At 40.8% G+C, this 13,373-nt stretch overlaps 1 protein-coding gene across 1 annotated transcript; it reads left to right on the top strand.

Annotated features, from left to right (window-relative positions):
* The first annotated feature begins 854 nt into the window (after positions 1-854).
* On the top strand, positions 855-8,391 carry LOC145484519 (EGF-like repeat and discoidin I-like domain-containing protein 3). Its single transcript, XM_081463121.1, has 5 exons — positions 855-1,212; positions 2,086-2,224; positions 4,559-4,905; positions 6,603-6,741; positions 8,384-8,391. The coding sequence occupies exons 1-5, from the start codon at positions 916-918 to the stop codon at positions 8,389-8,391; spliced, it is 930 nt and encodes a 309-aa protein (XP_081319247.1). The 5' UTR covers positions 855-915.
* Positions 8,392-13,373: the final 4,982 nt, after the last annotated feature.

Raw genomic sequence — 13,373 nt, 5'->3', positions numbered from 1 at the left:
GCGGAGTGAATATAGCGTTATATGATGAGCTTTTCGACCAATCAGAATAACCAATTCTTATATTCACCTCTGGAAATTATACTAATCTCTTATATTTCAAGGCAATAGGCTTGGTGCACGGACGTACGGACGGATGAACGTACGGACGGGTGAACGTTCGTACGGACAGTCAAGTGACCACTAAAAGTTTTGAGATTGATGGGTTACCAGATATTCCACGGTATGGGGCTCCGCTCATGCGCCATCGGCGCGCAGGAGCTCCTCTATAAATCATAGTTTCAAGAAAAAAACGTCACAAATAACTATTCAAATTGTTCACCCCTTCGCGCACTGAGGCTGTTCCATCCACATTGCACTTGAGAGCAGAGAGTTTCTCTTTTGGTGAGTTCTTCATATTAAGAGATCACTAATTTAGGGTGGTCCGTTACTTCGGGGTTCAATAGGAAAGTAAAAAAAAAAAAAAAGAACGTTACTTTCGGGCAGCCGTTATTTTCGGTGGGGTTGGGGGTGGAGGGGGCGTTATTTTCGGAATTCTACGGTGTAAGCTCTCCAACACAGCTGACAAGTCAGACTTGCCGCTAAATGGGTACGATTAGAAACCCCAGCAATTTTATTTCCAACAAAAAGTAAATTCGGACGTTACGGTTTTATCCGTTTGGCTGAAAACGTCGCACGTTCAGTTTTAAAACGCCGCGGTTTACAGTAACCAACCATTTTCTAGTCCAAGTTTGTATTAACTGCAAATCTCTATTCTGTTGAGTTGCAAATCTCTGACTATGTTTAGGTTATGGAACGTCGGCCTGAGTTTGCATCTATTGAAACTATTTTGCATCCTAACGTGTGCAAAACCATTCTCTTTCTGAGTATCATTTTTTTTTTTTTTTTTACTGTTTAGAGTGTCTGGCTCCTTTGGGAATGGAAAACTTTAAAATAACGCCCGCACAGATTTCAGCGTCCTCTCATTATGACGAAAATTATGTCCCAAGCCATGGAAGACTACACTACAAGGGTATTGGCGGCGCATGGGCAGCCCTGGCGAATGATCTGCATCAGTGGTTTCAAATCGATTTTGGAGTTGTGACAACTGTCACTTACGTGGCAACTCAAGGAAGACATGGTACCAGCCAACGGGTGACCCAGTACAAGTTACAGTACAGTAACGATGGAAATTCATTTAAAGTTTTTAAACAGCAAGGAGAGAACGCAGATAAGGTTAGAATATAACGTTTTGAAACATTGCAGAACTACTTGGTTGAATAACTGGCAACCATCGATAGCACTCTACACACTAACCATAGTATTTCCCATCCCGGGAATTGTACTGGAAATCCTCCAATCGTTTAGGTTAAACTGAGCAAAACCAAGTCAAAGCAAAGCAATAAACTTTACTCACGATACCCACCACCTTTATTCCGTATTATAGTCTGTATCAACGTGATATTTGAGGGGGCAACAAAGTTAAAATTGGAATACTTCAACTCGTATCCTATTATTGTTATAGTTTTTATTTTATTGTATTGTAATCAGTGGTTCTTTTCTTTGTAAATATATTTTTTTAATTTCTAGATACCACTACATCAGCGTTACTGTTATATTTTTATCGTGTATAAATAAGTGTTCAGTTACCTCACTTTACCTTTGCCATTATGAATTTTGCGGAGCCACATTTTGCTTTGAGTATTGCAGTGTAAAATACTTAAAATTTCAGGTACTTTTGTTTTACCTCAAATGACGCACAAAGTTAACCAGTCAATGCAAGAGGTTGATTGACTATTTGCAATCACAATGAAATAACTATTACACAATTCAATTGTCTTTCAATGATCATTTCGGCACAAATGTTTTACTATATCGGAACGAGCCGCTTTTACAAGACCTGTTTACTTACCACCGCTTAGAGGCAATCATGAAGATGGTAAGTCATTGCACATCAGGAATGGACAGCATTCAACACAAACGGCTCAGTAAACTGAAAAATACGTTAGGGGAGGTTTGAAACATCTCTGGCAAGAACGCTCGAAGAGGAAACAATTAAATAAGTAATATATACAGTGTATATACGTTTGTTTATTCGTGTTCCTGCAGGTTTTTGTTGGAAACAGTGATGCTGACACCGTGGTAAAACATCACTTAACTCCACCAATCAAAGCACGATACATCAGACTGACGCCCACAGCACGGACCGAGCACATAGCCATGAGGATGGAACTCTACGGCTGTCTTGGTAACTGACCTTTTATTCCAAACCTTAAACTCAATTTGTTTGTACCTTCAAAAGACAAAAGGCTTTAGATTATTACAGCAAATGCGTCGTTAAGTGTTTATCATCCGAAACGGCTAAAGGCTGGGGCTGATAACATTTAACCTCGTCCTTGATTATTCTCCATATCAAGTAAAACAGCTTACGCAATAATTGCGTTCTGTTCACCATGGCGCCATTTGAATACTTAATTAATGAAGTCATTATCGGAAAGTCTATTTACACGTGTCTAACATGACCGACGCCGAGCCGTTTTTCTCGTGCAAAGGGGTAATGAAATGTCCTCCAGACGATCTTTCCTTTTAATTTACTCTTCTTTACGCATAAGCTTAACCCGAGCTTTGTTATGCGCGAAACTAAATCTGTTTAAGCTATGACGCGAAAGTACTCCTGGCTCAACAATCCTACTAGCTGATTTGGAATAACGATTTTTGTTCTGGTTAGACTGTAAAGTGCTAAATCTGGGACACTAAGGCTGAAATTGTTCCTCGGTGAGCGTTAGTTAAGTCAAATATAACTATTTCCTTATAAATAGTACAACCTTTTTGAATTGTGTTGCTTTGAGTTCAAATGTTCATAAAGTTAAAGTTTATATTCTCAATTAAATGCTTCGCCAGTATTTCTAGGGTAAAGCAAAAATTCAATAAAAGTCTAATTGATCGTGATCCAGGAAAATGTTACACAAGTGCAAAGAAAGCAAAGTGCGTTTTGTGTTTTACTAAGGACGTGCAGGATACTTCAGAAGCCCACATCCCGAGGAACAAGTTGCATCTATTGAGGGAAACCGAATCACGGAGACATCAGTTCTCCCCAAGCAATTTTCGTTCATAAACATTGTAGAGCACGCTAAAAGACGAGGAAGAATTGCTTGAAACTTTGTTGAAAAGTCTTTTTTCTATGAGAGTTATCTATTTGGTGTATTATGCCTGTTGAGGGACAGTAAGCTAGGTACAAGTTCAGGGGAAGTGTTATAGATATCAGGGAAAGAGTAATAGGCGTCATGGATTGTGTTATAATATATCAAACACGAGATACGACGCGCAGCAGAGTATTTTTGAAATTCGAGGTGTTTGGATAGCCGATGAAACCGGCACTGCCTCGAGTGTTTGAAATATCCTCACAATCGAAACAAAAACTAAGGAGTAGACGGAGAGGACCGTCAAGATCTATGCTGATTAAGACAGGGTATCCAAACCTCCTTCACGGTTGTGATTTTCTTTGTTTTAACTTGATGAATTATTAACGAGTTTGAGAAATTGTCCTGCTCTGTAAAGACCAAGCAGTGTTCATGATGTATCCAAACCTCCTTTACGGTTGTGATTTTCTCTGTTTTAACTTGATGAATTATTAACGAGTTTGAGAAATTGTCCTGCTCTGTAAAGACCACGCAGTGTTCATGATGTATCCAAACCTCCTTTACGGTTGTGATTTTCTTTGTTTTAACGTGATGAATTATTAATGAGTTTGAGAAATTGTCCTGCTCTGTAAAGACCAAGCAGTGTTCATGATGTATCCAAACCTCCTTCACGGTTGCGATTTTCTTTGTTTTAACTTGATGAATTATTAATGAGTTTGAGAAATTGTCCTGCTCTGTAAAGACCAAGCAGTGTTTGACACCTTCCCTGACCTTCCTCCTGCAGATATGTACCGTATGTGCGACTGCTCATCAAGAGGATCATTTTGTTAACAAATTGACAGTCCCCAATCCTTCTATAACTGATCAAGAAACAAGAGGGAAAATTAATAACTCATTATGATTCCAAATCAGTAGATACAGCATGTTGAAAGGCAGAAATTTTGGTCTAGTATGCAACCGAAAACTTAATTAATCCAAAACCGAATTTGACCAGAATACCATATTGTCTCAGAAAGATCTTTCCAACTTATCCGGTATTAAACCTTGAGTATCAAAAGAACTCAAAAGCAGCAGAAGTTGCTGGACCTAAAAAATAGAGCGACAAGACGATTACTCGAAATAAAATGTACGTACAGTAATGCACTTCTATAGAAATCGAGTAGATACCTCAAACCCTGACTTTTCCTCTCTTGATCTTATTCTTTGAAGCCATAGTTTCTTCAGTCCTGGTGCGCTTGCTATCTTGCGATAAGTTCCATTTCTGTTACGACTCTCGTCGAACACATGCATCCCCGTACGAATTACAGAGTATTCAGCACGTGTAGAAGCTAACCACCTCTACCCATACTAACTTTTAGGGTCGTCGCGTGCTCAGTTTTACTCTTCATTTCGACAACCTTTCTCGAAAGAGCTTTATAACCGATGTCTTTTTCATTGTATAGGCGATATGCAAGCTCTTGGTATGGAAAGCGGTGCCATTGCAGACTCACAAATAGCTACTTCTTCAGAATATGACATTAATCACAGCCCCGAACGAGCGAGATTGCATACCAAGGACTGGACAGCTCCCGGAATCGGACTAGGGCCTGGCGGCTGGACAAGTTTGGCACAGGATTCGAACCAATGGCTTCAAGTTGATCTTGGTAAAATCACGCCTGTAACACACGTGGCTACACAGGGAAGAAATTTATTCACTCCTGGACAGTGGGTAACCAAGTACAAGCTGCAGTTTAGCGACGATGGAGCATCATTCTTGTTTTACAAAAGACAAGGAGAATCTATAGACGCGGTAAATAGAAATGTTAAATAAACAGCGGTCTCCACTTAGCCCGAAAATATTAGCCCGAAAATATGCTCGGATATTTGTCCACAAACATTATATTTTCCGAGAAGCGAACAGTTTTCTGACGAACAGATAATGCCCAAAGACAAATATCCGAGCTTTTTCTAAAACATCTGAGCGGGCCGGAATCCTAAATCCTCGAATTTGATTGGCTAATCATTTGCACGTGACCGGGACAGCTTTTTACGATACGGCCCACTGGCCGGATTTTTTTTTCCGCTACCTAAATTTCTCTCCTAAAAGTTAGCGGTAATTGTCAATCTTAGGCCTTTTTTTTAACATCTATCGACGATTAGTCAACGCAACTTTATCTCTGTTCACTTTAAAATGGCAAGGAAAGTCACTGTAAGTATATTCAGTCAAGTGCTTTCAAGTTGTAAGAGTTTGCTCCGTTGTAGGTTGGCGCTGTAATGGCTCGTAATCCTGTGTTTCTCTGGCCGTAAAATTTCAGTCAATTTCAGTCGAGTTTACCCCTCTGAACGTTGCTGTATTTAGGAGAATTTCTGTGGAATACACTTAACGAATTTCCTTGCTTTCTGCTATTCAATTTACGTAGAAGAGTCTGATTTCAAGTGATTTTAAAAGAAACGACTGACAGAAATTGCTTTTGTAGTAAAACTTCAAACTTCGCTCGAAATTTCACACCGCAAAAATAATTTTGGAGAACTTAAATGGTGAAATAAATGCAACTAACATAAAGTAGGAAAAAAAATCTGTTTTTTAATACATCTTTCTTGTGTAATATCTGAGTTGCTCGCTCGTTGCCAAGATTTTTTACAAATCGTTAGTAGACGGCGTGCAAGCCGATTTAATGCCGATTTAAAGCTGCGTAAACAAACCCATGCGTAATCTGTAAAATCAAAATTACTGCAGGAGAAAAAATTAAACATGTTATTTGCCGGCTTAGGGTCGGTCCGTATAGTGAAAAACTGTGACCTCGGGCTTGAAAATGCTGCGCTCGGCCTGCGGCGTCGGGCAGCATTTTCAAGACCTCTTCACAGCTTTACACTATACGGACCTTCCAGCCGGCAAATGGAGGCTTTTGTGTTAATTATCCTTCAAAATTTTTTCGCAGTACACGGGATCTAAAGATTGGTGGATATCACTCAGATATTCCCAGTTTTAGCTGGGAAATATTCAGTCATGTGACACCTTTAGAACAATCGCGTGTGAGCAAGAATATCTGATGGACTATAATACAAGAAATTCTTTCAAGATATATATGTCATTTGCCGGCTGGGAGGTACGTATAGTGGAAAACTGTGACTTCAGTTGCAGTTTTTCAGTATGTGGACCCACCCTAAGCCGGTAAATAATTTATTTATTATTGCTCAAAGCGAAAACTTGAAATTCCGATAAGTCGTAATCATATGATATGTGTCGTTTCCATCGAAAACCACCGTTGAGGAACCTTTCGCGTGTAATAAGCAACATGGGTTTCAACAATTTTAATCGTAACAATAAAGAATGCAAGTAACCAACTTGTTGACCAAATAATTCAAATAATGTCGCTTCAGAGCGAAATGTCTAAAACACTTCGATTCTTGCAAACGAAATAACCCCCCCCCCCCCGCCAAAAAAAAAAAGCCGCTTTTAAACACAGAAACATCTTTATGTCTCTTCACCGCTATTTATATTTTTAGGAGTTCGATGGCAATACCGATCACGACACCGTCGTCTATCACCAACTAAATCCACCAATCACGGCACGCTTCGTACGGATAAAGCCAACAACATGGAAAAATGCTATCTCAATGAGGATGGAGCTCTACACTTATCGAGGTACTTTAATTAAGTGATTGATTTATTAATTTATTGAATAAAACAAAATAAATTCATCTACCACTACTACCACCACCATCGCCATCGCCATCGCCACCGCCACCGCCACCGCCACTACTGCTGTTAATGCTGCTGCTTCCGCTGCAGCTACTACTGCCGCTGCTGCCACTGCTGCCACTGCTACTAAATGCTACCGCTGCTACTATATTCTACCGCTGTTACTAACTGCTACTGCTGCTGCTACTGCTACCGCTGCTGCTACTGCTACCGCTGCTGCTGCTGCTGCCGCTGCCGCTGCTGCTGGTGGTGCCGCTGCTGGTGCTGGTGCTGGTGCTGGTGCTGCTGCTAGTGTTGGTGCTGGTGCTGGTGCTGGTGCTGGTGCTACTACTACGACTGCTGGTGCTACTACGACTGCTGGTGCTACTACTACGAGTGCTGCTACTACTACTACTGCTGCTGCTGCTACTACTGGTGCTTCTGCTACTACCACTGCTGCTGCTGCTACTGCTGCTGCTGCTGCTACTGCTACTACTGCTACTGTTACTACTACCGCTGCTGCTACTACTGCTGCTGCTGCTGCTACTACTACTGCTGCTGCTGCCGCTGCCGCTGCTGCTACCGCTGCTGCTGCCGCTGCTGCTGGTGGTGCCGCTGCTGCTGCTGCTGGTGCCGCTGCTGCTGCTGCTGGTGCTGGTGCCGCTGCTATTGGTGCTGCTGCTATTGGTGCTTCTGCTGCTGCTGCTAGTGCTGCTGCTGGTGCTGCTGGTCTTGCTGCTGGTGCTACTACTAGACTGCTGGTGCTACTACGACTGCTGGTGCTACTATTACGACTGCTGCTACTACTACTACTGCTGCTGCTGCTACTACTGGTGCTTCTGCTACTACCACTGCTGCTGTTACTACTACTGCTGCTGCTGCTACTACTACTGCTGCTGCTGCTACTACTACTGCTGCTGCTGCTACTACTACTGCTGCTGCTGCTACTACTACTACTACTGCTGCTGCTACTGCTGCTGCTACTGCTGCTGCTGCTGCTGCTGCTACTACTGCTGCTGCTGCTACTGCTGCTGCTGCTACTAATGCTGCTGCTACTACTACTGCTGATGCTGCTTCTGCCACTGCTGCTGCTATTACTACTGGTGCTGCTGCTACTACTACTGCTTCTACTACTACTACTACTACTACTACTACTATTACTACAACTACTACTACTACTACTACTACTACTACTACTACTACTACTACTAATATTGCTGCTGCTACTACAGCTACTGCTACTGATTTTGTTGTCACCATGTTTGCTCACCATTCATAGCAAATAGATGTGTAAGCATTCTGGTTTTACATGTATTAAAACGTACGTGCTTTTACACGAAAAAGACTTAGCAACTAATTCGAATTGACTCGTTCTGCTTTTGACTCACGTCAGTCATTTGAAGCCACTTCGCTTGACTTGAAATGTTATTGACTGATGTTGATGTATATACGTACACACCCGTCCCCTGTCATTCAGGAATGCTTTTTTAGGAACGAAAAAGACAAAGTTAATTGGCAAAAATTGGCTTTAACAAAAATAAACCAGCCCCCACGTAGAACATTTGCGACTCTCGTTAAGACAAAATGTTGTTTTATTTTTTTGCAGATATATAACCTGTTGCAATTAGAAGGGCACGATACTTAAAGAGCAGCATGTTACGACACTGGCCAATGAACATTAGCTGAGTACTCGATGGGAGTACCATGGCACCAGATTTTTTTTGTTTTTTTTCCCACGATTTGCAAAAAAATGTCCCAACAAAAATAAAGTTCCTGCAAAACTTTCGCCGCAAAAATTCACTCCCACCGGCGAAATTATGGCGGAGCTCCTGCGCGGCGAAGGCGAGCGAGCGGAGCCCCATACCTTAGAAAATTTGGTAATGCTATCTCTCTTTGTTAGTAAATTACTACCTGATCGGTTTTCATGTTCATCAACGTAACGGTATAATGCATGCACCGGCCAAACGATCGCAACATTTCAACGCCACATATCGTTAGATTGTTGTGCAAAAAATGTTACGCGTATTTAACCACCCTGTTGGGACGTGTTGCAGCATGTTAAAATGGAACTTTTTGTCAAGGTTAAATACATTTTGGGAAAAGCGTTATGTGTCCGGCACTTAAATTTTTCCAAAATTTCTGGTGGCTCTGAAACTGCTCCATGTTTTTCTTCTTCTTCTTTTTTTTTACTATCTGAAATGAGATAATCGTGTTTGGAAATGTGGTAGAACATGGTTTCTCGCATATGATATATTACATCTTTTATAAAGGAAAAACTGTTCTTATCGAGCAGAGCATTAACATAACTATTACATATTATAGAACTGTTTCGCGAAAGGTTGTCCTACACAAACGTAAAAGCAGACACGATAGGAGGAAAAAAAAACAATATAAATACATGTGTGCAAGAATATTATGTCACCCAATACGCTTAACTATAAAAGTGAATCGCTACAGCCAAAACACGAAGAGACTCATGAGGTTCTAAAATAGCTGTCCCCTACTGACTTTGCGCTGGTGAATAGCGAAAAGTCAGGAGGGGGTCTAGTCTTAATCCAAGCCAACTTAACCGCAGGGTAAAATTAATTTGATGCTTCTTGACAAGAAACGTGTTAAAGACGGCATCTACCTGTCAACGGAATCACTCCGGAAACATAATCAAGGTAATTACAAACCTCTCTGTATTCTGGAGACATTTGTAGCGCTAATCCACTGCACTCAAGCTTACATATAAAGCAATGGTACTCGCGATAACTTTTTCGCTGTCAAAACGGGAAAACAGTCGGGGTTTTGCTTTCGACTGAGCCGTGTTGTTTTTTTTAACCGTAAAATTGTTCACACGGAAATGTTTCCGTTTATAAATTAAAGCCTAACAAAGCGGGGAAAACACTACTACGGTTCAGTTCCACTTCAAATGAAGAGATATTCGTATCCAATTACTATTTGGTTAAAACCGAAAATCGAAATAGTTACAAGTGTGACCCATTTTTGCAAGCGTCATTCATTTTTCAAGACTGATCCATTTTTCGAAGTGTGACCCCTTTTTTCCAAGTGTGACCCTTTTTTCCCAATCGTGACCCATTTTTACAAGTGTGATCCTTTATCCAAGAGTGACCTTTTATTTCAGGTGTGACCCATTTTTCCAATTGTGACCTATTTTTAAATGTATTTCCCTTTCATGTAAGCTTGACCCTTTCCTTAAGTTAAACCCACGTTTCCAAGTGTGACCCATTTTTTCAAGTCCGACCCATTTTTCCAAGTGTGACTCGTTTTTCCAAGTGTGACTCATTCTTCCAAGTTTGACCTATTTTTACAAGTGTGACCCATTTTTCGAAGTCAGACTCTACTTCCAAGCGTGACCAGTTTTTCCAAGTGTGACCCATTTTTCAAGTGTGACCTACCTTTCTCAGTGTGACCCATTTTTCGTAGTGTGACCCTTTTTTACAAATGCGATTAATTTTTCCAAGTGTGACCCACACTTTTCTGTTGGGCAATTTTGCTCAAGATCGTCTCACAAAAGCTGCGTATCACTCAGCCTGCAATTCGCAAATGCAGAAGTATTTTCGGCTGTCGCTTGTATCCGCCGAAAAATATCTCGAGCTTCGATCGCTTGAAATTCTGTATTTTATCGGCATCCAGGGTCTTTCTTTTTTAATGCCCTTCAAACTATTCCGAACAGATGTTTCCAAAAGGTCTAGATAGCAGCAGACTTGTAAAGATTTTAAGGAAAACGACCACTTTTTTAAGTTTAAAAGACATGTTTCAACTCAAGATAAAGGAGGCTATCCATATTCAAAAAGAACTACCTTGCCTCAATCAGCAATTACACCATGTAAATCTAAAATTATCCTTTTAATTTACACCTTTTCACGTTCTGTTGTTACTATTTGTCTTAATTAGCATTTTTGCCTACTTATTATTCAACTTGCTTTGTAATCATTCATTCAACTGAAGATGACAGAAGTTCTGTCGAAACATGTCTTTTAAACTTAAAAAAGTGGTCGTTTTCCTTAAAATCATTCCGAACAGAGTAGCAACAATAACTGTGTCTTTCTTTCTCAAAGATTGAAAGCACGATGACCACGATGGATCTACCAACCCGTCATTTGTATCAGACAGATACAAAAGGTCCAAAAATATAGACTTTCGCGATGTAAGCTTTGAAAAACGGAAAGGAATCACTTTCGATGAACTCTCGTGGTTTATGAACTCATGTCCTGCTGGGTATTTCAGAGTCTCATAAATCTCGTCATGTGGCAAGAGCTGCGTGAGCTCACCTGTAATTTTCACATACATTACACGTATAAAAATAAAACAAATTTGAGAGTATTGTTACACAACCTAAGTTAATATTTTCTTGGAATAAAGGAACTTTCACAAGTTCAGCGTCATGGCGTTTATCCCGATTTCAGCCTGAGTTTTAAAGGTTTTAAACGAATTCATTTTTTATTAAACGAATAAAAAACTTTAAAACTTTCATTGTTATCTATATAAGAACCTATATGGAATTCAACCTGCTCTTCCCCACTATCACTCTCAGTATGGGTAGGTTGGCGATCTCTCTCATTATGCTATCTCATATGAACAGGCATTCTCCTCTTTTGAACTGACTGGGGCACAGAATTCCTGAGTTTCTGCAGCGAGGAAATTACACGGCAGTAAGAGATTCCTGTGTAGTGCTCTCGACTTGCCTGGCTGTCCTACTGGGTTCACCTTGTAGATGGGAAGGTCCCCTTTCTGCCCAATTACAACTTGTATTTACTGTTCCAATAATACGACCTGAGTTTCCCTGGTCCACCACGCTCGGAAAAATTTCTGACGAACACCCTGTCCCCTGGTTACCGCTTTGAAAATGGCACGCTGCTGCCATCTGTTGCAGAATTGGAGGTATTATTTAAAGCCAGTGAATATGCTTCCTTCATAGCGATCTTCCATATGTCTACATATTCTGTATAAGTGGTACTGGCTTCCTCTAGTGAAGGTCTAAGTAACAGATCTACTGGCAGACGTGGTGCCCTTCCAAACAGTAAGTAAAACGGCGAATACCCAGTTGAATCACTCTTGGTACAGTTGTAGGCATGCACAGCCTTGGGCACAAACTCTGGCCCCTTACGTTTCTTTTCTTCAAGTAGTATTCATAACATTTACAGCAAGATCTGGTTGAATCTCTCTGCTTTACCATTACACTGAGATGGGCGGATGGGAAGGTGTGGTTCTGGAACGTATCATTCCACACGACTGCTGCAAGTGTCGAAGCAACTTGTTCTCAAACATCTCCTCCCTGGTCATGCAGAATACGACCTGGAAATCCGAATCGAAGCATGAAATCGTTGTAGAGCTTGTCGACTGCTGTAGAGCGGATTTATTTCTAATGGGATACGCCTTTGCAAATCGGGTGAAGTGGTCAAAATTACCAGAATGTATTCGTGTCCACTAGAGCTTCTTTTTCCAGGTGCAAGTTGTCAATAGATATCAATTCAAAGGGTACATTAGTCACAATAGGTTGAAGAGAGGCGCGTGTTGGAAGATTTGGTCGCCTTTGCTTCAGACAGCTACTCACCCGAGTCACAAAGTAAGTGATGTTTCGCTGCATATATGGGGCTAGTAAAACCTTTCACGTGCTAACTGTAGTACTCTCTCTGTTCCCAAGTGGCCCATCTCTTGATGTAGCTCATTGTAGACCAAGCGGCAAAACTTCTTTGGTAGCCCATCGCTTCCTATTTCCAATTTTGTCCATTGACGGGACATCTCTCTTATATATGGAAGTTCTCTAGCAATTTCATGAATTGCCGGTTTCTGTAAATCAAATGTTTTTATTTCTATTTATTTTTTTCATTTTAACTTCGCCTAACTAAAATACTTAAACTTATATACAACAAAATTCATTAGGCAGGGAGACCATTACAGCATAGCCAATTGCAGTGGATCCCAGAGTACTGTTAAGAATTAAACTAAAGCTACTCATATACAAACAAGAAGAATCAAAAGGAAACAAAACAGAAATTCAAATTGCTAGAAACAGCACGGCGGCGGGCACAGAAGATACCTCGCTATGTTGCACCTGGGGCAGACTGATCTCCAGGTTCTTATGTCGTCAACGTCTTACAAATCTAGAACCCTATTGTAATATTGAGGTAGTAAACGTTTAAATGAGGCTAGAGAGATAAGACTTGTGCGTAAATAGGCAGAACATCCATATGCGGCACGAGCGTATGAAAAATGATCGTTGATAAGTAACGATTCTACTTCGCTTAGGATTATAAGTAATAGCATTGCTGCTCAATGGCCTAGTAAAGATCCTTGATTGTCCAATTACAGGCAGAGTTTCGCTACCTATGAAAACTAAGTTGTTACAGCTTTTTGGATAAATATATCTAAAAATACGTACCAGTATGAAATAGGTAACATATTTGTTAGCTGGAAGAGGATCTTATAGGTTACATCGCAACAGAAAGGAAGCTTCAAATTAGTTTTGTTGCACGCCGCAGCACGTTTTCGATTCGCTTTAGTTAGCAAATGGACTGTGGCGAAAATACGTGGGTTGCATTTGCATAGCTAGGACTCTGCCAATACTTGGGTCTTGTTTCTGACCTACC

The sequence above is a fragment of the Orbicella franksi genome, chromosome 4 (assembly GCF_964199315.1).
Source record: "Orbicella franksi chromosome 4, jaOrbFran1.1, whole genome shotgun sequence".
Classification (NCBI taxonomy): domain Eukaryota; kingdom Metazoa; phylum Cnidaria; class Anthozoa; order Scleractinia; family Merulinidae; genus Orbicella; species Orbicella franksi.
The sequence above is the reverse complement of the archived record's forward strand: the minus strand, read 5'-3'. Positions and strand labels throughout refer to the sequence as shown.

Bases quoted from the DNA above. Each gene is read 5' to 3' on its own strand.
- LOC145484519 (XM_081463121.1), top strand. From the start codon at position 916: ATGGAAAACTTTAAAATAACGCCCGCACAGATTTCAGCGTCCTCTCAT. The intron at 1,213-2,085 runs GTTAGAATATAA...GTGTTCCTGCAG, and splicing joins AAGGAGAGAACGCAGATAAG to GTTTTTGTTGGAAACAGTGA. The intron at 4,906-6,602 runs GTAAATAGAAAT...TTATATTTTTAG, and splicing joins AAGGAGAATCTATAGACGCG to GAGTTCGATGGCAATACCGA.